This window comes from Manacus candei, unplaced genomic scaffold (assembly GCF_025592945.1).
Source record: "Manacus candei isolate 608988 ecotype Guabito, Panama unplaced genomic scaffold, ASM2559294v1 h1tg000005l, whole genome shotgun sequence".
Taxonomy (NCBI): domain Eukaryota; kingdom Metazoa; phylum Chordata; class Aves; order Passeriformes; family Pipridae; genus Manacus; species Manacus candei.
Genome location: NW_026138053.1, coordinates 6,550,369 through 6,572,701, shown reverse-complemented (window position 1 = coordinate 6,572,701; position 22,333 = coordinate 6,550,369). Strand labels below are relative to the sequence as shown.

The 22,333-nt window shown below is 45.2% G+C and overlaps 2 protein-coding genes across 4 annotated transcripts in view; one reads left to right on the top strand and one right to left on the bottom strand.

Annotated features, from left to right (window-relative positions):
• The window catches only part of USP24 (ubiquitin specific peptidase 24), a 62,569-nt gene extending 48,340 nt beyond the window's left edge, over positions 1–14,229 (top strand). For both annotated transcript variants that reach the window (XM_051800926.1, XM_051800916.1), the window contains 16 exons: positions 1,085–1,180; positions 1,855–1,958; positions 2,372–2,485; positions 3,201–3,297; positions 3,844–3,960; positions 4,562–4,654; positions 4,973–5,075; positions 5,950–6,071; positions 6,566–6,679; positions 6,947–7,012; positions 7,284–7,350; positions 9,285–9,363; positions 9,940–10,015; positions 10,970–11,056; positions 11,514–11,624; positions 11,770–14,229. In XM_051800926.1, coding sequence (XP_051656886.1) covers positions 1,085–1,180; positions 1,855–1,958; positions 2,372–2,485; positions 3,201–3,297; positions 3,844–3,960; positions 4,562–4,654; positions 4,973–5,075; positions 5,950–6,071; positions 6,566–6,679; positions 6,947–7,012; positions 7,284–7,350; positions 9,285–9,363; positions 9,940–10,015; positions 10,970–11,056; positions 11,514–11,624; positions 11,770–11,832 — 1,509 coding nt within the window. In that variant the 3' untranslated portion in view covers positions 11,833–14,229. The remainder of the gene's footprint in view (positions 1–1,084; positions 1,181–1,854; positions 1,959–2,371; positions 2,486–3,200; positions 3,298–3,843; positions 3,961–4,561; positions 4,655–4,972; positions 5,076–5,949; positions 6,072–6,565; positions 6,680–6,946; positions 7,013–7,283; positions 7,351–9,284; positions 9,364–9,939; positions 10,016–10,969; positions 11,057–11,513; positions 11,625–11,769) is intronic.
• A 1,782-nt stretch (positions 14,230–16,011) lies between these two features.
• Positions 16,012–21,608, bottom strand: PCSK9 (proprotein convertase subtilisin/kexin type 9). Of its 2 annotated transcripts, XM_051801123.1 has the most exons (12): positions 20,904–21,608; positions 20,625–20,813; positions 20,368–20,491; positions 20,033–20,166; positions 19,521–19,662; positions 19,233–19,429; positions 18,906–19,089; positions 18,422–18,592; positions 18,031–18,173; positions 17,764–17,929; positions 17,324–17,505; positions 16,012–17,082 (listed from the first exon to the last, which is right to left on the bottom strand). In XM_051801123.1, the coding sequence occupies exons 1-12, from the start codon at positions 21,042–21,044 to the stop codon at positions 16,915–16,917; spliced, it is 1,941 nt and encodes a 646-aa protein (XP_051657083.1). In that variant the 5' UTR covers positions 21,045–21,608; the 3' UTR covers positions 16,012–16,914. The 2 variants fall into 2 exon arrangements, with proteins under 2 accessions (XP_051657083.1, XP_051657072.1); XM_051801112.1 differs by having other exon boundaries at positions 20,625–21,608.
• Between the last annotated feature and the right edge of the window lie 725 nt (positions 21,609–22,333).

Genomic DNA, 22,333 nt, shown 5'->3' with positions numbered 1-22,333 from the left:
GTTTTGCTATCCCTTCTCGCGAAATTGACCCATCATTCATTGCTTTGAAAAAGCTGCAGGCAAATTTAATCAAACGTGAGATATGGCAGCAGTCAGGATGCAAGCGGGGAAAGACAAGAACAGAGAAGATGCTTCATTTGAAGTACACTTGAGGAGTAATGGAGATGATGGCAAATTACAGTCATCCTAAAGTTCTTGAGTTCACAAGAATGTAGAAATGAAAGAAACCAAAACCAGCTTCAATTCTGTTCTTGTCTGTTGGCTTATGTAATACTGAATATGTTCTCAAAAGGGAAAACACAGATGTTGAAGGCAACCTTGCGAGTCAGGACTGAAAACAGAGGTGCAATGGCATTGGTAGAGCAGCGAGAGGGTGGTAGAATCTGGGGATGGTCTTAGTCTGCAAACCTGCAGCTCTAGCCCAACCTCTAAACACACCATCTTGCTGATCTGCCCATATGCCAGAGAGCCTACATCACACACACAGGGAGAATAAACTGCAGGCTCTATCTGGCCTCCACATGGGCTGTGTCAGGGTATTAATAGTCACTTTTGACATTCTTGTATCCAGGGTTGTACTATTACAATGAACAGAATTTGGCTCAAATGTATGGAGAGTCTTTCAGCAAAATCTCATTTGAAAAAAGGTCTTGGCATTTAAATACCCCATCGTGGCTGCAGCTTGTAATTACACCAGGGCTTCTTGTTCTGTGCATCTCAATTTGCTTAGCAAGCCTTTCAGGTTTGAGGGAGTGTTCTCTTGGCTTTTTTATTAAAACAAAGCAGAAAATAAGAACTTATCTGCAACTTGTTCCTTTTTTCTCTTCCCTTAATGGCCAAATAATTAAGTCCCTCATATGTTGTTTTGTAATATCCTTGAAAGACAATCACTGGTTTTATACAAATCTTCAAAGTCTCCTGTATGTATTTTTCCCTCTGCTGAAGTAGTAATTCAGAAGGAAACAGAATCAAGTTTGACACTGGTTTCTAAACACCACACATTTACACAAAAGATACAACTGTAGTTAGAGAAGTGTATTTTAACAGCATTTTAAATTCTTTTTGCCTTCTTTTACTTATATAGATGGTGAGAGATGAAAACTTGAAATTTATGAAGAACAGAGATGTATACAGTAGTGACTACTTCAGTTTTGTTCTGTCATTGGCTTCCCTGAATGCTGTAAGTACCTACATTTTAATCTTAGAGTATTTGGAGTATGATGGTCAAAAGGGCCACTGAAGATATTTGGGTCACTACCAGGAAAACTGGAAGAGAAGGGTTGACATGATTTGGCTTTTCCATTGGAGCAATTCTTTGTTTCCAGTAAGTTTTCACACTGATGATAACATCTATCTCAAAGCAACTCCAGCCTCCTGTTCTAGTAGTCAGAGAAACATCATTTTGCCATAGTAAAATTGATTTTTATATATATATATATATATATATATATATATACCTTTTATAATGATGCAAACTGAACTCTAGAAGGACAAAAATTTCTCTCCATATGAAAGATCCAAAAGTTGGTGTTAATCAACTCATAGTTGATAGACTTTAATTAAAAATACAATTTCTTAATTGAGTTATTCTAAATGGAGTAGTAAGCAAACAGCATTTATTAAATGTATAAAATCCACAGATCTATTGGACCTTACAGCAAGCTTGTTCCTATTTTAGCATATTTGTTAGCTAAAATAGTCAGCACTGAAAACTGATTTAGCACAGAAAAATGCTTTGGTTTATTTTTTCCAAATGAAGTAAATAACTTGAATAGAACATCTTGATGTGTTTAGAGACAGCATATGTACTGCAGGCATGTTTCTGCTCTGGAGTAAATCTGATGTTTCTTTCAGACTAAGGTAAAGCACCCTTATTATCCATGCATGGCAAAGGTGAGCTTACAGCTGGCAGTCCAATTCCTCTTCCAAACGTATCTCCGAACAAAGAAGAAACTCAGGTAAGGCCTTGTTCTGGGTCCTGTAACAGCATAGTCTGAGGCTTTTATGCCTGTCATACCTACAGCACCTTGACATGCTGCAGGTTCATGGGAGCAGCAGTACATTCCTCCTTAGCACTGGAATTCCATCACAAAGAAATCTGGGAGAAGGTCATGTTTTTGACAGTTTGCTGCCCATTATTTCAGTGGTAGTGTATTGGTCATAGAAAGGCTTTAATGGGTTTAAAAACCAGTAAGTTTGTTCTAAAATACTTCTCCAAGTGGTTTTGTCTTAAACCATCTAATGTATGTTCAAGTAAAAATTCTTTCTATTTGGCAAACAAGAAACGTGGTTTAGGTTTTGGAGGTGTTTTTGGCTTTTGAGGTCTTTTTTTTCTCTTTGGTTACCGACAGTTGTCCCTGTTTTGTTAAAGGGCTGATACAGAAGAATGGATTGCCACCATAGATGCACTGCTCTCCAAAAGCATTGATGCTTGTCAGTGGTTAGTTGAATATTTCGTCGGGCCAGAGGGCCGGGAGCTTGTAAAGTAAGTACTGGTAGTTCTGTCTTGGATGTTTTGTGTCTCATGTATGGAAAAAGCTTCCTAATAATGTGATCTGGCCTATTCTGATGTATTCCCAAAGAGTCAACTATGCACATTCTTTAAACAGACACTCTAGGGGGTTATTTCTAGTATTTTCTCTGATTGTGAGGCTTTCTGAGTAATTCTGAAAATCTAATAAAGTGACGCGATGTATGTGGTGGAGGATGCAGGTGTTTAATTCTTCAAGGAACGCCTTGGAATGTGTTTGTCAGTCCTGCAAGTAGTGGGAAAGGAGAACATGGTGAAAGTGTTTGGGGTAAGGTAAGTTAAACACCTAAGATCACAGATGAATTGAAAAGAATTTTTCTTGCCAAGCTAACAATGAGCTAATAGGTGTTTTGAAAATACCTAAGACAAATTTTTGGGGATCTGACACACTTAGATAGATGAGTCAGTGTAAAGAAAATATTATCTTTGAAGTTGCATTGAAAAACAGGATCCCGTGAGAGCTTTTAGAGATTTTTTTGTTACTTGAATGAATAAATATCAAGTGATATTATAGGCCTTACTAGTGACATGCAGAAAAATAACTTAAAGATTATCCACAGGAGTATCTGCACTGTTAAAATGATAAATAATAAATATCACACTTAAGCATAGCAACCATGTGTACACGTTGATTCCAGTTCTCTTTGCAGCTTCACCTTTTATCTTCCAGGACTTTCCTCCTGGAATGCAGCGTCAGAGAGGTGCGAGTTGCTGTAGCCACTATTCTTGAAAAAACTCTCGACAGTGCCTTGCTTTATCAGGAGAAGGTTAGTGAGTGTCACCTCATCCCCAACAGTCCACTTGGTTGTCTCTGCCTGCTGGCTCTTGCTGTGTTTGCAGACAGAGCTGTTTGAGTTGTGAGTGACAAGGTGAAAGCCTTTTGTCTTGGTCGTGCTTGTTGCTCTTCATTTTCTGGAGTAAGTTAATGCTCATCTGTTCCTACCCAAGGAGGTGACATAGTGCTGTAACTTTCAAAATTTTAAGTTCGAAGTATTACTTATAAACAATTGTCTCTGATTTCAGTTTGTCTTTTGAACTGCTGTCACATATTCTTTTAATAGTTTGGAGTTAGTCTTTTCTTAACATCTATTTTCTTTCTCTGATTCTGATCTCAGCTTAATTTTTAACTGATTCTCCTTCCTCACTCAGTCAGAAGCTATAGCAGTAGTAACTGTATTATCTTGTTCCAGAGATACGAGTATGGTTATTGTTAAAGGTTTAATTTTCTATTAAAAAGTCTGATATGTAAAACACTTTATTTTTAAGCAGTAGACAGCTCTTTACATTCAAATTAATAGTTTTTTTCTTCACAGTTAAAAACTCTACATCAATTATTGGAGGTGCTACTCGCTCTACTGGATAAAGATGTACCTGAAAACTGTAAAAACTGTGCTCAGTACTTTTTGCTATTCAATAACTTCGTACAGAAGGTAAGAAACTATTGGGGTTTTTTATGCTTATTTGAATTTTAAAGGACAATAGTAAAACAGCTAGTGATCCTTATTCATAGAAGGTTTAGCAACACAATGAAACTGTCTCAGAACTTTTATTGTGGTATTCTTTCTAAGTAAATGGCTTTGAATAGTGGATTAGGATAAAATCACACAAAAATATACCAGCAAAGTATACCAATGGAAAATGTAATTTTCAGAGTCTGAAATTTGGGATTCTGTTTTGAAGGATTGTTTGGGGCTGTTCTTAAATATATATATATATACTAAAAAAAAATCTAGCATCCAGGATTTCTAGAATGTACTGCTCACCACAATATGGTTTCTCTCTGTTCCCTCTTTTTTTTTTTTTTTTTTTTTTTGCTGATAGGACATGTATTTTGCACTTACTGATTCTGGTCTGGTATATATATGTTCTCTGTATAATGAGACAGCTCTTTAGTGGTTTACCTTATTGAGATATTATGGGGTTTTTAGAGTGGAAAATGCAGGTTTTAGCCTAGTGCATTTTACTTTTGTTCCTCTGAGCACTTATTCTTTACCTGCAGAGGAAAGTAACTTGTTTTTGTTGTCTAAACAGCAGGGAATAAGGGCTAGCAGTCTTCTTCTCAGGCACTCTGCTCTGAGGCACATGATCAACTTCCTTCTTGGCCCCAACCGGCAGAGTAATCAGGTAAAGTTGTCTTGTGCTGTACTTTGTCCATCCCCATGTTTATGATGCTCAAATTATTAATAAATACTTTTCATGTGGTCAGATAGACTAATCCTTGGATTATTCTATAAACGTCATGCAAGTCTTAGTCTGCCTATGTGTGGTTAGCATGGAAATAGCTGTTCTGGAAGAAATGAACCTCATGTTTTTGATAATATAAAAGTTTTTACCCACTCCAGAGTATTAGACCATGGTGGGGCACTATAAGGCCATTGTTTTGGTTTAACAAAGTTGATTAAATCAATCAAAGTTAATTTAATCTCTCTTTGGCTCAAGCAGAATCGCAGGTGGAGTTCAGCACAGGCACGTGAGTTTGGATATCTTCACAACACTGTAGCACTACTTGTTTTGCACTCTGACGTCTCCTCACAAAGAAATGTTGGTAAGAATTATGTTTTTGTCTTTGTGACTTTGCATTTCAGTTACTTTGACTGGGAGTAACTTAATATCAGTGAGAAAAATACAAAACCTTTGAATTTTAGGCAGTAGTGGTTAGCATACATTTGATTACTTTTTATTTTGCTGTAAATGTATTGAGAGTATTAGAGGCACTCAGAGGGTACGTGGGGTACAGAAATCTTGATGTTTATTGTGCCTTCTTCCCTCCCTTGTATGCCTAAAAAGTCTTTCCTCATGTGAGCGAATCAAGCTGTGTTGCTGGCTGAACAGACTCACAGCCTAACAGGCTGTATTTTGCTTAGATTTGTGAGGCCTTTTGCTAATCTGAAGGGGAGTATTTAGACTGAGCTACTGAATAACACACAATTAAACCTTTCCTAGTTATTTCTTACAAGAGGCAGAAATATCCAAACAAAGATAATAAAGGAGTAAGTGAAAATCTTCAGTTTTCTGAAGGAGGAATTGGAAGTTATCTTTTTTAAAAGAATAACTTAATTTCTCTCTAGGGTCGAAAACAGTCAAAAATCAGAAAGTAACAGGAGAATTATAAGCATTCTGAAAATATTGAATGTGCAACAGTGATTAAGAGTAAAAGTAAAGCTCAAAGTACTGATAGTTCTCTATGAACGTTTTGCTTTGACCTTCCTGCAGTTCTTTTGCCTGTTGTCACTAAAGCAACTGACACTTCAGCATGCAAGAGATTGTTACTTGGAGTGGTAACGTACAAGCTCTAAACTAGCTGAGATGAGTGTTGAGATTAGGGATTATTACATGGTGCCAGATGAGCAGCAGTGTCTTCAAGATGTGTTAGAACAAACTAATCTATTAGTGGATTGTTTTTGTATTTGCTATTATAGCTCCTGGTCTCTTTAAGCAGCGTCTGCCTCTAAGCATCACCGCTTCAGGGCCGCTTTTGCCGCTCCATGAAGAAGTAGAAGCCTTGTTATTCCTGTCTGAGGGAAAACCCTACTTAATGGAGGTATCTGTTCTAAATTCTGCCCTGCTTGAATCTAGTAGCTGGTCTGATGTGATTTCTTTGATGCATCTGTGCATGGAAAACACTGAATATTAAAAAATAGCCAGCTGGGGTGTATGTGGTTATTATTTTGAATCTAAAAGAAAAAGCACCTTTGGTTTCTTGACCTCTTTGTATTCTAACATATCCCTAAACTTAGGGGTTTGTATTGAGAGTTTATGCACTGTTTGCAAGTACCTGTGCAGCCCATTATCATGTCAAATGGAGGTGATGACTTGAGTTGCTCTGACTGAATGGATCATGCTTGACCAGCCCCTTGAAGGTGGGCAGCAGGAACTGAAGGAGTGCTATGAGGGCAGGGGTTCAGCCTCCTGGGCCATGCAGGTGCTGGGAGAAAAAGCTGCATCCTTCCTGGAAAAGACTAACATTCTCTTACAAACTGATTTTCTTAAAAACAATTGTATGTCTGTGTCTGAAATGGTTTTCATTTCCCTTAGGTGATGTACGCACTGCGAGAGCTGACGGGATCACTGTCCGTTCTCATCGAGATGGTGGTGTACTGCTGCTTTTGCAATGAGCACTTTTCCTTTACTGTGCTACACTTCATCAAGGTAGGGAGATAACCAGGATAAGCCTTCTGCATAAGTGTTGTTTCTAGGCTTTAGTCATCCTGTGTCTTGTGGGTTATAAGGGCAGTGGGCTCTGCAGAGCAATAAGTGCAGTTTGTTGGGTTTTGAGGGGTGTTGATGGCTTTGGGGTTATTTGTAGGCTTTTACTGTTTAAATCAACAAAGTGTCAAAAATCTGTAGAGGTGTCTTGTAATTCTTTGGGTCATCAACATATTTTACTATCTAAGTAACTTTGTTTCTTACGTGCAGACTCAACTGGAAACTGCTCCACCTCATGAACTGAAAAACATATTCCAGTTACTCCATGAGATACTGGTAGGTGAAGGGTAAAGACTTGTACAAGGTAGATTTTGTGTTGATGCGTAATGAAAAACATCAGAACTGCATTGGGAATTTTCACATCCACATGTCTTTTAATCCTTCAGTTTAGTGTTTTTATTATTTTTTAAATTGCTGTTTTGATAATCCAGTGATACATGAAATAAGTCTTACTTGGTTTTCATGTTGAGGTGGTTAAAACCATTCCATAGAATAGATACAGGTACCAAATGCACCTTATTAAATTGATATTTTCCTTTCCTAACAGGTTATTGAAGACCCATTACAAGTAGAACGCATCAAATTTGCCTTTGAAACTGAAAATGGATTAATAGGCAAGTAAGCCAGTGGGTGAACACTCCTGTTTCCTACTGACCCTGATGCTGGTGATGGCTCGTATCATCTCCTGGTTTCTAATCCTCTAAAACTTTTACTTCTTAGGGAAAGCAATTCGGCACATTTGATTTAGCCAGCACCACAAAAAATGCCCTAAGAAAACCTAAAATAAGCAATAGGATATTATAGTGACAGCAAACTGGAAAGGAATTGAACTGGGAAAGAGAGCTAACTTATTTAAATAAGAAGCAGATCAGGGTGTATACATAATGGAGGGGGGGAAGTACCTTTGATTACCATAACAGAGGAGCTGTATGAATCCTGTAACATTAAAAATTATTTTTTATTTCCTACATATCTCAAGAAATTGCCAATCTTTTTGTTTTGTCAGCATCCTAATTACCATAAAAAGAAACTGGTTCAGCACAGAACGATGCTTGTACTAATAACTGCAGCATAGCCTCATGGTGTGACAGGCGGCTCACATTTGTTGCTGCTCATACAAAGTGTTGTCTCTCCATTTGATACAGAAATTTTACTGAAGTTACTAAAACATTCAAAAGCAACACAAAAAGTCCCAGAAGTGATAAGAGCTTATTTCACGTGCATCAGGAGAAGAGGTTTTGTGTGCAAGGGAAATGCAGAATAACCACACAGTGCTCAGAGAGCACCTCTGATGGGTTAGTGCAGCTTGAGCAGCTCTTTCATAGCTGTTTGGATGAGGAGCCGCTTCAGATTGTGGCTTTCACCTTCAGTTATTTTGGATTCAGTTTCAGTGAGAAGGAATATTTAGCTTTTTTCTTTATTTCTCTCTTCAGTGCTCTTCTGTTAATTTCCATGTATGACTGATAGAAGAAAATATGCAGCAGTGTAAGAGAATAGCTAAGTGTTTGTTTTGATTTCTGCATAAATTGGTCCCAATTGGACCAATGCTATCCTGTAACTTGGGCAATACATGACCTTTTTTCCTCTACAGAGGTGAGGTGTAAATATTCCATTGGATTTTTATGTTTCAGGAACTTCTCTGAGTTTTGGCAGTGAAAGTTGTAGTTTTACCTCAAAATTTCCTCACAACAGTGAATACCAACCCTCACATTGACTACTTTTAGTCCAGGAGAGGAAATCAGCAAATAAAAGTTTTTAGTGGTCCTTAATAGGATGTTTGTGCATAATTTGCAGTACAGCAGTTCTGTAATTTTAATCATCTGCTCTGCTTCAACAGTATTAAAACTGGCAATTTGCAGTTCCTTAGCAATTTTTGCCAGCTTTGGAGGTTTCACTACTGTGTTCTTTGCTGACTGCTATGGACAGAGCAACTTTTGAGTAGCAAATCTGATTGTGGCAGCTCTATGGAAATCTTTGTGCTTCTCAGTCAAAGAATTTTGTTAGAAGATGTGGGAATTCACAGTATAGAAAACTTCCTGGTAGGAATGGCCTCAGGTTTTGCCCGAGTCTCCCATGGAACAGTTTCATGGCTGTTGAGTTCTGCTATGCTTGTTTGTGGGAAGAAGCTTTAAACATTCCTCTAGCTTTTCAGATTTTGATCCAGGTGGAAGCTCGTGATGTGGTTCATTTATAGGGGTTTTAAACAATTTTTTTCCTTCAGACAAATGTAACCATAGTGATTATCTAACATAAAATGGATTATAGGGAAGAATAACTACATTAGGACTGTTTAAAATTCAGGTACCTCATTTGAAAGATCAAAGTGAAAATGCAGTAATTCTATTTTTAATCCAATAGAGTTGTGGAAGTACTGAAAACTGCCAGCAGTACAGCAGTGTGTTTAATGCAAATACTCATGCTAACATCTGTGGAAACAACTTCTACCACCCAACTTAAAATTTAAACATCATCTTTGTTATGTTTTCAGACTGGCTGGTACACAGAAAGCTGAATTGTGGTTTTTAATCCATGTGTTTCTTCCCCCCAGCCTTGATGCACCACAGCAACCATGTGGACAGCAGTCGTTGCTACCAGTGTGTCAAGTTCCTTGTTACTTTGGCTCAGAAGTGAGTAATTCAGGTTTGAGAGCTTAACCTCATCCCTGCCTTAGGCCCCCCTGTGACTAATTAGCCTACTACTCTATTTTTGGTCAGCTTTATCCTTTGTTACTTGTCCTCAAAGGTCTTGATAGTACATGTGTCAACATGAAGTGAAATCTTCACTGGTTAGTACCTGAATGGATTTCTTAGATAACAAACACTAATTCCTGTTTGTAAATGCAAAGGTCATTCTGTAAAGCAGGAGCCTGGCATTAACACCAGATAAACACAGGGAAACTGTCATAGATTTTTGAAATATTATGATTCCTAAATTCTCATTGTTTAGATCTTGGCATGTGTCCCAATTAAGCATAGTTCTGAAATATGTGAAGCTGTGTAGTAAACTGCTTTGTGTAATTTTTGCTAGGTATTATTGCTCTTGCTAATTCAGTTAATAACAGGTCTGTACAGTTTAAGTCCGAGTTTGCAATGATAACAATGCACACAGAGGGCAGAAGCACAAAGACAGAGAGGTCTTTGTATTTTTTTATGTTAACCAGAATGCCTTGTTCCTGACTAATGAATATAATTTCAATTCCCAAGGTGCCCTACTGCAAAAGATTATTTCAAGGAGAATTCCCACCATTGGAGTTGGGCTGTGCAGTGGCTACAGAAAAAGGTAATTTGGCTGTAACAGAGAAACTGTCAATTGTTTACAGCGAGAATTATGAAATCACCATCCTCTAGATGACTTTCTGAGATGACTAAAGACAAAATACAAGCTACTTCATTTTTTTACAAGAACAATTTGAATGCAGCTAGATCTGATGCAATGCAGAGAGTTCAGTAGCCCTTTGTGTTTCAGGCATAGATACATTTACAGTGTATAAAACCAAATGTGAAATGGTCATAATGATTATTCCTTGCCATGTGGGAAGCTTCGGTGCCACTGTGTTTGTGTTACAAGGCTTCACTGTTTTTAAAAAATCAGTTTTCCTTTGCCTGTGTGTTGATGCAAGAGAATGTGTAAATGAGTGAATTCCTTACAGAATCATCACAGCTTTGCACAAAGCACAGCTGTCGACAGGTACAACTCTTCTTCCCACAGATGTGGTTTTCCTTTTTCTCTCTAAACTTAACGCTGGTTGGCCAGCGTTAGTAAATATCCATGGACACTTTGGAAACTTGGAACTCAGCAGAATTGACCCAAGCAGGGCCATACTGGGTCCCTCAGCACTGCATGTACAACTCCATAGTATCCCAGCTCTAGGCTGCATTTCTGTCCTGACAGCTGCTGCTGACAGGTCTGGATAGTCCTGCTGTACCCATTTTTACTTTGTACTGGCTCATGTAAACCCTGAATCCATCACTCTTCAGCTGGAACTCCATAACTTGCACGTGCAAATAAAGGGAGTTGTTTCCTAGTTTTCAGCTGAGGGGCAATAACCTCTCTGGCTGTTCTGGCTGCATATAAAGTGTGTGTTTGTCTGTGCCCCGGATCTCCAGCTCATTGCCGGAGGATTCAGGAAGTTTGTTCCAGACTTGTTAGTTCACCTACCATCACAAGTGGCTGAGGCTTTACACATGTAAAACTCATATGACAATTTTATGGCTCTCTTGGCTTTTTATGCAGATGTCTGAACATTACTGGGCTCCACAGAGTAACGTGTCCAATGAAACATCCACTGCCAAAACCTTCCAGCGCACTATTTCAGCACAGGTATGTGTCAGTCCTAGGAGATCATGTCAAACCTGCTGATTTCCTTTCTTGCTTTCCAGTTAGCATCTTTGGGTTTGGCAGCTTTAGTCACCATCACTGGAAGTGTTCAAAAAACATGTGGATAAGGCACTTGAGGACATGGTTCAGTGGTGAACATGGTGGTGGTGCTGGGTTGGACTTGATGATCTTAAAGGTCTTTTCCAACCTTAACAATTCTGTGATTCTATGATATTCCAGCGCACTTAAGACTGTTCTTCCTTTAGAAGCTCAGACCCTGTGCTTGTTACTGAAAAAAATAACCCTTGAATGATATTAGTCAATACTCACAATTACCTGTGGTGACTCGGCTGTCACACTACAGCAGCTGTGTTGTTTTAGAACTAATTTTAAAAAAATATGATTATGAAATGAAGGGATCATCATGGCCCCTGACACTCTTGGGCTGTTTTCTACTCAGGACACGCTGGCCTATGCCACAGCCTTGCTCAACGAGAAGGATCAGTCTGGAAGCAGTAACGGGTCAGAAAGCAGTCCAGCCAACGAGAACGGGGAGAGGCACCTGCAGCAGGTAAAATAAGGGCAAGTTTACTTTCTGTTGTGTTGCTCCGTGGCAGCTGGTTCCTGGGGCTCAGCTCGGAACCATCGCTGACCGTACACACAACAAAAGTAACGTGCTGTATCTTTCTCTCCCCATCTTATGTGTGTGTCAAAAGGGCTCAGAGTCTCCTATGATGATTGGTGAGCCCAAAAGTGACCTTGATGATGTTGACCCGTAGAGGAGATGCCTATGGACACAAGAACAGATCAACTCAAACATTTAATGCCTGGTACCTACTGGAACTGGAGTCGTGTTGCTTATGCCTGGGAGAGCAGTGGCTTTACAGGACCAGAGGCAATGCTGGAGGAGGTTGTTTCCCTGAAAGCTAAAAGCATTTTTTAGCCATGAAGGCTTCAGATCAATAAATGCTCTAGAAAACTGCATCTTCACCTGCAGTAGCTTGTGACAGTCCAAACACCGAAAACAGTGTGTCAAGAAGATTTTATCAAATACACAAACGCTAGTGGTTGAATTTTTATGTGAACATTAAATGAGTGAATGTAAAACTGTTGCTTTTCTGTGATGCTGCAAAAAAAATTCTTTTGGTTTTTATACAGGAAAAAAAAAACAAACAGACTGTCCTTATGTATGGAGGGCAAATTTTTAATCTTTCTGATAATATTGAATAGGAATATTCAAATTTCTGTAAAGATGTGTGATGACTTACATTTCATTGTAAAATATTAGTTAAAGAATGGGTTTACATAAGGACTTCTGTATTTAATATGTCTCCCTGCTAATTTGTAAAGCTCTTGATGAGAAAGATCAGCAAGATTGCTCTATAAGGATAATGATTCCTTATGGAATGGTTTGGTTGAGGAGCTCTAGAATGAGTCATCTTTGCTGGTACCCTTCTGAAAATCCTTCAGACAACTGGGAAGGGCAGTAAAAAAAAAAGCTTTGTTCTCTAGGTATGCAAGCATTTATTATTCAAGGATGTTGGTGAATTAAAAACAAAAAGAAGTTAATGAGTAGTTTAAAACAAAAAAGCACTTTAAGAAGGAATTCTGTTGCAGTTTTACTCATTAAATTTTTTTAACCTTTGGAGACATATTGAATAAAATGTAGTCTCAGTCATGGATCTGCAATCACTTGCTTATGCTTTGAAATTACTGAGAAAGTTGGTATTGGTTGTATATGATGAATAATTCCTTGAGTGAGCTGGGAACACTGTTGTGCAGATTTTATAGCAATTTTAACATGGGGAAAGAATGAATTGGCTTTATATTTTCACTTGACCAGGCAACGTTTAAAATATCACAGCTCTTTTAATTTGCTCACAAACAACTGGAAACCAGTTGGGATGATTTGAGCACAGTTTTGTTTTCCATGTTAAGTGCAGTTCAGTGATTTCTGGCTCTGGAAACAAGCTTCTTTTGTGCCAACTAACTTCATCTTTTGTACATTTTGCGTTTGTCACATTTTCTGCACTGCTTTTTGCCTTTATTTATGGATTCTGCCTTACTTTAAAGAAATTATATAAACAAACATGCACAGAAATGGGGGACATCTTAAGGAGTGCCTGGGTACCTCCAGAATAGATAAATTTGCCAAGTTAAAGGCACAACCAGCCAAAAAGTGCCTTTTTTGTTTCTTTTTCACGTGCTGTTGCCGAAACACGAAGCAGCAGACAGCTTTTCACTGTTATGCACTAATATTGAAAGTAACCAGTCATTTCACTGTTGGAAGTAACCATCAGATCTGATGTCAGCTGTACAGCTTTCTAACTTATTGTGGGGTAAGAGAGCCGTCGTCACGAATTGCACGTGCAAAGTAAGGGTGGCATTGTAGTGGATCTCTCACTTTCTTTTCCAAACAATGTCTTCATAGACACATGGCAGAGTTAGCATTTTATAAATGTTTCTGATAATGTGCTGGGACATTTTAAATGTGATGTTTTAAATTAATTTTGAATAAATCATTTCTTACGGACACCCCTTCTTCCTTCCCCCCATCCCTAATACATTGTTAATGGCTCATAGATCTCCCCAAGAAGTCAGTACACAGCGGTGATGGTGATGGAAGAAGCTGATAATGTTCCTATGGGTTGGCATCACTTGTCACTTCAGGTTCCTGTTATTTCCTATGGAAACAACATCCTCGATACCCGCAGGCCCAGGGAAGCATTGATGGGAATTGCATCAGGATGGCTCATCACCACTGTATACTTGAAACCAATACAAACTTTTTCACGGTTCTGCTCACGCTTGTACAAAGTCAATGGTTATCATTTGCAATAAGATGATACTTGGTCAATTATTTTTGTTTCCATCTGCTGTCATTTGAACCTGCTGAAGATTATTTTTTGGAAAATAGAGTTCAACAAAAACTAGTTTTTGTGTAAATTGTGATGCATTTCTATGTTGTAATTTTTACTGCCAATCTTTTTGGATGAAAATGTTTTTATACAGTTTACAAAATGTTCAGTGAGGAGCAGCCACATCCTGGCTGTGAGCACTGGGGGAGATATTGTCCGATTAACGCGTAGACATTTGGCACTGGAAAAATAGGCAGTCTTGATGAACAGTCTTGGGATTCCTGGTCAATGGAATAAAGTTATTCCTTTCACAGAAAACTAGTGTAATCTTTAGACCGTGCACACACTGCTGCGCTCCTGTCTTGTTGATCCTCTTACCTTGAAACTCCTTAGGTCAGCCCTGCAGATGATAAGCCCTGAGAGGGTGCCCTGATTGCCATTTTGGCTCCTGTCCAGAGTAAATGGAAGCAGCCGAGCGGCCACCAGAGCTGCACTGCTGTGTATCCGTGTGCTGGTGTACTGTCAGATTTGTATCTCTGAGCAGCTCCTCCTGACCTTCTTAGCAGAATGATTTACCCTGGCCCTGCTCACAGTCGCAGATTAGAGCGGCTTTAGTGTGTCGGATCCCGGATTTGTGGTTGATCTGGATGTGCACTCATCCTGCATCTTCTGTGGGGGCGAGGGGCAGAGCTGGACATGCAGCAGTGCCACGGAGCCGGTATTCCCCTGCTCCCCTGTCTGGGAAACCAGGAGCTACAGCCTGGGCTGCCATCCCCACTCTGCCTTCTGACAGCTGCCTTTGTCCTCTGCTCTAAGGACAAGGACTTCTACCTTTCCAGCATGACCCAGCCAGTGCTTTCCATTGGCAGTCCTGGAAGTATGGGATGGGCATTGCAAACTGCTGCCAGGACTGCCCACGGCATCCCTGGGATCAGCACTGCTCTCCTGAATGTGAGAGGCTTTTCTGCCTACCCAAGTACAAGATGCTAAGCAAGAGCTAATCTTTTAATATTGTTTGCTTCCACTAGGCTTATGTATGCTTAAACTAAGCTGGGAAAACTCTATCTGGCTTATCATGCACGGAACAAGCTCACACCTTCTGCCGGATCCTCCCCTCTTGCAGGGAAGTCAGAGCTGAAATATCTGGTGCATGTTTTGAGAGGTTACAGCCTAAGGAGTCTGCTGAAAAATCACCTGCTGTCTCAAAACTGTCCAGGAGCTCTCAGGCTGACATCCCTTTTTGTTTTCTGCCTCTTTGTGCAAAACTCAGGTTTTAGCTGATGAAGTTATGGGTTGTAATTATGTTCGTGACATGTAATTATATGTTTAGATTAGGGTTGGGCTTTTGCCAGCTTTAGTTAACAACTTAGAATTAGTTTCAGCCTTTCAAAGTGGTGCTTTGTGCTGGGTCTGTCTTCTCTTACCAATTAAAGCTGGAGCAACAGAACTGCAAGGTGCTTTTGGATGGGGAAAACACCCAAACCACCTGAAGTTTGACAGGTTAACCTGGTGCTTGTGGTATCAAGCTTTATTTTTTTCATCTGTCCTCAGGTAACACCACACAAATTATACATTGTAGTACCAGGAGACTGTTAAACACTGAAAGAAAAGTGAGACCCAGCTCTGGTGGCTTCTGGTGCTTCTCAGCCTTTCCCTGCTGTGTGCATCAATCCAAGCCAAGCTTTGTCTCTGTTGTGGGGCTCCACCACTTCCCAAGTGAAGCCCAGTGTTAGTAACAACAGCAATACAAGCACAAGGGCACTTTCCTCAAAGCTGGGTGATGTTTGTTTCCATAACTGGAAGCTCTTGCCCTACTCTCTGTTGTTAAAACAAACTTCTGTTCTTGCGTATGTGTGTGTGGGGGACAACACGACTCAGTCCCTGCCCTGAGCTCCACCCAGCTGTGGCAATAGAGGGAACTTGTGCTGTCTGCACTGACCTCTGAGTGTGCCAGCGCTTATCCAGGGACACCTTGGACCCCAGGCAGGGATCAGGTCTGAGGTGGAGCCTGTGGCTGGTTCACTAACAAAGCAGAGCTCTTTTGGGGGAGCAGCATCCCTGCTGGATGGGTGCCAGCTCCCCCTTCCAGACCGGTTCCCCATGGGGATGTACATGAAGTCAGACAATGGATCATATGAGCACTGATCTATGAGTTTTATTTTAAAAAGACATTTATAAAATGTTTATTTATAAAATTCCAAATAAATATTTAAGGTACAAATGTAAAAACCAAGGTGCTATGAAAGCTTTTTCTTCTTTTTTTTTTTTCAAAGGAATTACAGCCAGTTCTATGTCTCTTAGGGACCTGAAAGGGAAACTGTTAACACATAACACCAGCAGATCATTAACTTTGACTTAACAACAAAAAAAAGCACTAACAAAGCAGTAGCTGACTGTAGCAATGCAGATTAAAATCTAATTAAACAAGCAGACTGTTTAAACTACAGCCCTTACACTTGACTCAAAAGTATTCTCCTAGGAACACGAGTAGGCAATTATAAAACTGCCCCAAAATGGCTAAACTAGGATTTTCCAGGTGCTAAGCAGCGTTAGCTGACAACTAATGAGCAACTAAGCAGGAAAGAAAGGAGAAATCCTCGCCACAATATTTTTTTCTTTAAAAATGTACTAGTTTTGTCATGTTGGCTGACAACACATGGCTTGTACAGTCAGGGTGTTTACAGAAGGACCTGGCATGTGGCAGGGAAAGGATTCTGTGTTGACTCCAGTGATGGGACAGGGCTCCAGATGCACAGGGCCTGCTTGGAGAGCTCCCGCCCTGGATCCCGACCCTGCTGTGTGTGAGAGGGTGACGAGCTTCTACCCCACCATCACAGCGTCCCAAACACAGAGGTTGTCAGCAGCCACATGTTGGAGCCTGGACCATGCTGGGAACAGCAGCTCAGCCATGGGAAGGTCCTGAGCAGGGGATAGGGTGGTCCAGCACAGCACCCATCCGAGGTGTACTGGAATCACCAGGCCAGGAGAGCCACCAGCCCGTCCCTACTGCCGGCTCCGGCAGCAAGTGGCAATGGCCACAGCCGTGCTGGTGCCAGGAACACCAGCTGCCACACAGGTGTTGTCCATGGCATAGGCTCCCATGATGCCGGGGCTCTGGGAATGGGCGTTGCAGCCCGTCAGCGTCCAGCCACCGTCACAGGACACCGTCACCTAAGGGGGAGAAAAGGTCATCCTCCACAGGCCACCAAAGGGGCAAGGGCCTGCCCGTTCCTGGTGGTCCCCAGGACTCAGGGTGATGTGACTGGTGTCACCCAGCTGGGTGGGCTGTCCCATTACAGGTGAGCAACTGGGGACATTAGTGAAGGCTGGGGATGGGACAGCCATGAGGGTAGCAGAGGGATAAGCAGAGAAAAGGATAACACCCCAGTGGAGGGATGTTCCCCATCCCTACCTTCTCCTCAGAGCCCAGGGACGTGTGTTCCTTCACTTGGCACTCGAGACTGGCAGCAGGGCAGCACAAGGCATGTGCCACTACCTTTCTCCTGCCTGCACAGCGGCTGGCCCTGCTCCCCAGCCCTGTGACAGGTCTGCCACCATCACCCAGTGCCATGGAGGGGGAGTGGAAACTGCACCCTGCCAGGGGGAGAGGAGCTGTCAGCATGGGGCAGCCATGGCAGCATCCCAGGCACACGCAGGTGCCAAAGAATGTTCTGAATGAGACCTGAGCCTCCTCGCCTCCATGCACGCAGCACACGTACTCCTTCCCTCCACCCCAGCACCCATACCCACTTTTAACCCCCGCTCTTTAACCCCAGGTCCCAGAGTTTTTCTGGAAGAAACACCCTTGGCCATCAGGCTCAAGGGTCTGTAACCTGCCATGTCAGGCATTACCAGTCAGCACGTGGTCCTGTAGGGAGCAGTTGGCCCCCTCAGCCGCTGAGGAGCTGGTGTTGATCCAGCACTTGGCCCTGGGCCATGTGCAGCACCTGGCGATGGCGTAGACTCCCTGGCCCTGGAAAGCGTTGTGAGCCACGCAGTGCTTCTGCCCATCCTTGTCCTGCAGCCAGGGCAGCACAGGGTGTCACTGGGGTGCTTGGGGCCTTCGAGGCTGGGGGGCACCCTAGGGGCAGTAATTCTACCTCCACACACACTGCTCACCTCCATGTGCTGCCCCAGCTGCCTGCTGCTGTGGGAGAAGCTGGAGCAGCTGAGCATCTCCTCGGTGCTGGCACAGCGAGCCACGGCCGGGCCGGGCCAGGTGAGCCCCGACCACACCGAGCGACAGTACAGTTGCTGCTCCTCTGCAACGGGGCCCATGGTGTCAGCGGTGGGGTGGACCCACAGTGACATCCACAGTGTCACCCAGTGCCCACAGCACAGACCAGGCTCCATCTTCCCCACCCTCTGCATGCAAATCCAGGCTCAGCCATCCCCAGCACAGCTCAGAGAGGGACATGCCCTGCCGACACGCTATTGCTTTCACCCCAGCATTTTTTTCTGGATGAGGACAGAGCTCTGCCAGGCACCCAGAAGGCAGCAAGGTCTTTACCTGCACCCAGCTGTGTGGGCAGCCCAGCCACACTGTTCGGTGTCTGGAGCCTCTGGTCCTCTGGGAACCACGTCATGTCCATGACATTCTTGGTGGAGAAGTGTAAGAGGCGCTGCCGGAGCTCGGCGAGGCTCAGCTGGGGTTCAGCACTAAGCAGCATGGCAGCAAGGCCTGCAAGAGCCCAGGGGGCTGCAGTGAGAACCAGGGGACATGCAGATATCTACACAACATTCTCTTGAGCAACATAACTCCAGAGAGACAGGAGGAGGCATCCCTGCAGCCCACTGCCCACACACACAGGATGTGGGAGTTCTGTGCAGGCAGCAGCACCCAAATGAGACAAACATGCCAAAACCATGGCATCATGGCACACAAGAATGTCCCCAGCTGAGGCATCCCTGATGCCCTGTGCCTACAGGGACATGTGCTCAGCACCAGCAAGTGGAAGGCCAGCCCTTCCTGCCCCTGCCAGAGCCCAGCTCACCTGCCACATGCGCAGCTGCCTGCGAGGTCCCACTCCGTGCTGTGAAGCACGTACTGCAGTCACTGGAGGCACCGATAATGTCATCCCCTGGGGCAAACAGGTCCACACAGCGGCCAAAGTTGGTGCCCAGGATGCCGATGGAGGCTGGTTGGTCCTCACTGTTGGTGGCACCGACGGTGATGACCTGCCAGGGCAGCGACAGAGGGGAGCACAGGCAGGACAGGATGCACAGCCCCAGCCCACTCAGCTGATCTGGCACAGGAGGGAATAAGGTGGCACCATGTCCCTGTATGTGCCCAAGCCTCAGGGGACCCCCACAGCCCGTACCTCTGGCTCAGACGCAGGTGAGTAGAGACAGGCATCGTCCTTGTAGTTGCCAGCAGCCGCGACAATCACCACCCCGTCCTGAGCCACGCGCCGACAGCCAGCATTCAGCACACGGCTGTGGGCACCGGCCAAGGGCAGCACCACCACCAGGGGCACGTAGGGCTGAGCCTCCAGCCTCATCTTGATGAACTCCAGGGCTGAGAGGGACAAGACACTATCGCAGGAGGGGGACGAGGCAGGGGGCTCCAGAAGGGAACGTACTCCTCTCCAAGGCGTGGGGTCACTCACCCATGAGGGTCCTGCTGACAGTGCCCTTCCCCTGGCAGTTCAGCACTCGGAAGCTGTGAATGTTGGTCCCTGTGGCCACGCCGGCGTCACGCCCGTTCAGCACCCCGGCTACGTGGGTCCCATGGCTGTTGCACTTGCTGTCCTGGAGCAGGCATCCCAGTTTCATGCCCCAGCCCATTGTGTCTAAGCAGGTTTGCAACCCAAGAGCATCCTCCCTGCTCCATCCTGCCTGGATTACCTCTTGCAACAATACCTGATGTGCACCTGTGCCCCTCCAGACTGCTTTCCCCAGGAAGGACACCTGCCCTGCTCAGCCATAGCTCCAAATAGACCACATGGAGGGCCCCAATATTTCCAGGACCACAGCTCCTGCTGCTGCATGTCCTGCCCAGCATTTTGCCCCAAGCCAAGTCTCCCCCTTGTCCTGGGAAGTCCCACAAGCCTGGCCAGGGTTTGGTGGATGCAGGGGGATGCTCTTGCCAGAACGCAGCATGTGGTGTCTCAGGGCTTACCTGCCTGTGGAAGTGGGTGCTGTCCTCCTCAGGGACACTCTCGAAGCCAGTCACAAACACCCTGCCCTCGATCTCCCGGTGGGTGCTCTGCACACTGGTGTCCAGCAGATAAATCTCCACAAGCTCACCTTTATCTGTCAGGGATGCAGCCAGGAGGAAAGGCAACCAGCACTGCAGTCAGCCCAGGCCATCTGGCCTGCTCTCAAAATGCAACTCCAGGCCCACAGCACCATGGGGCAGGGGGCTATCCCCATCCCTCAAGATCAGGAGAGGGGATGGGGTCAGTGACCCTTCCCCAAACCCCTATGGTAACCCCCTCACACCACAGTGCTTACTGGGAGGGTGGTAGGTGCTTGAGTTGGGCTGTTGTGGCACGATCCTGCCCAGGTTCCAGGGAATGCTCTGGGCAAAGACATAGGCATCCTCCTCAATGTACTTCACATGTGGCAGCTTCAACACCTGCAGGGAGGAGATACAGTGCCCAGCGTGGTGGCAAAGCTCCTGTTCACCCTGAGGTGGGAACTGCTTCCCCCCACCAGTGGCTACCCCTGCTGCTGCCCTGCGCCACGACCCTGCCCTCCATCCCACATACCATGTCCAGGACGTCGCTGCTCATCCTCACCAGGAAGGCAGGCAGGAGGTGGAAGACGTGCAGCAGCTCGGTCAGGTGTCCCCACCGAGCTGCCCGGGCTCGCAGACGTCGCGCTGTGCCCCGCACCTCGGCCCCACTGCTGCCCTCCTGCAACACCACCACGTAGCACCCGGGCAGCCTCCACGACGCCTGTGGGAGCACAAGCACCGGGCTGGGGCTTGGGACACACACACACACACACACAGACGCGTGGCTGCCCCCCCATCCCACTCTCCTCACCTTGGCGGCGCGATGGAAAGCGGCGGGTCCCGGTGGGGCGGCCCCGACGGCGGCTATCCCCCCCTCTGCCGCCCCCAGCGTCAGCCCCAGCTCCTCCGCCAGCGCCAGCAGCAGGGCCAGCACCAGTCCCCGTGGGGACATCCCGCCCCCGCGCCCCACTGGGCAGAGCCGGGGGACGCCGCGACCCTCAGAGCCGGCGGGACGGCGCCGGCGGGGAGATGCTGCGCGACCGCCGAGGGGCCGGAACGCACCCGCGGGGCCGAGGGGCCGGAGCGGGGCTGAGGGGCTGGAGCGGGGCCGAGAGGTCGGAGCGCACCCGCGGAGCCGAGACCCGGGGCGCACCGGCGGAGCCGATGTGCCGGAGCGCACCGGCAGGTCCTGGAGCGCAGCGGCAGCCGCGGCTCTGCCCGTCGCGGCGAGGGCTCAGCTCGGCGGGGCGGCGATCACGCCACGGCCGGCGGCCCCAGCGGCCCACCCGGGCGCGTTAACCACTAACGGGGCCGCGGGAGGGGGCGCGGGACGCTGGGTCACGGCGCGGGGGCGTGGGGAGAGAGGTGGGGGGGACGCTGCTCACCCCGAGTCCCGGCGCATCGCTGGGGGCTCTGGCGAGCAAAGCGCAGCCGCTCAAGGACTGATTTCAGAAAGGGCTGAACGCTTTAATGTGCCTCCTACTGCTTCACTCCAGGGATAAATTCCCATGAAAGCCTCTAATCCTGTTTGGGCATTTTTTACAGAGTCGTCACACATCTTAAATATCCTTTTTGCGGGATGCGGTTCGGTGTTTTCCCGTGGCTCTCCCGGCTGCTTCCCGCCTCTGCCCTCCTGCAGCGCCAGGTTCCCACACTGCCCCATATCTCCGATGACCTTCAGCAAGCCCTGACCCTGCTCCCAGCTTTTTAGGAAAATAGGGAGATATTTATTTTTTATTTGTTATTTTTAAGCTTCTCGGAGCTTATATGTTTATATGAATGTACATGTTTTATATGGATGTGTATGTTTCATATTGATGTGTATGGTTTGTATGGACATGTATGTTTTATATGGATGTATATAGTTTATATGGATGAGTATGTTTTCTATGGATGTGTACAGTTTATGATTTCTTAATGAGACCTCAAGTGGGTGCCTTCACCCTGGCTTGGGTAACTGGGGGAGACCAGACCCCACTTGTCACCCACTTTCCTGGGGCGCTTCCTCCTGCTGCTGAGAGCAGCGGGATCACCGGCTGTGTCCGTGTACAGAGGGGGGCTCCTGTTGAGGGGGGAGGAAGGAGAGAGCAGAGGAGGCATCAGAGAGGACTCCAGCAAGGGGGAAGGACCTGTAAATCCTTGTTGCACTCTATTCCCGGGGAGCCGCAGGGCTCAGAGCGGTGCTGGCAGGGGGCTGGGCGATGCTGGGCCGGACTCTTTCCCATCCCATAGCATAAAAAA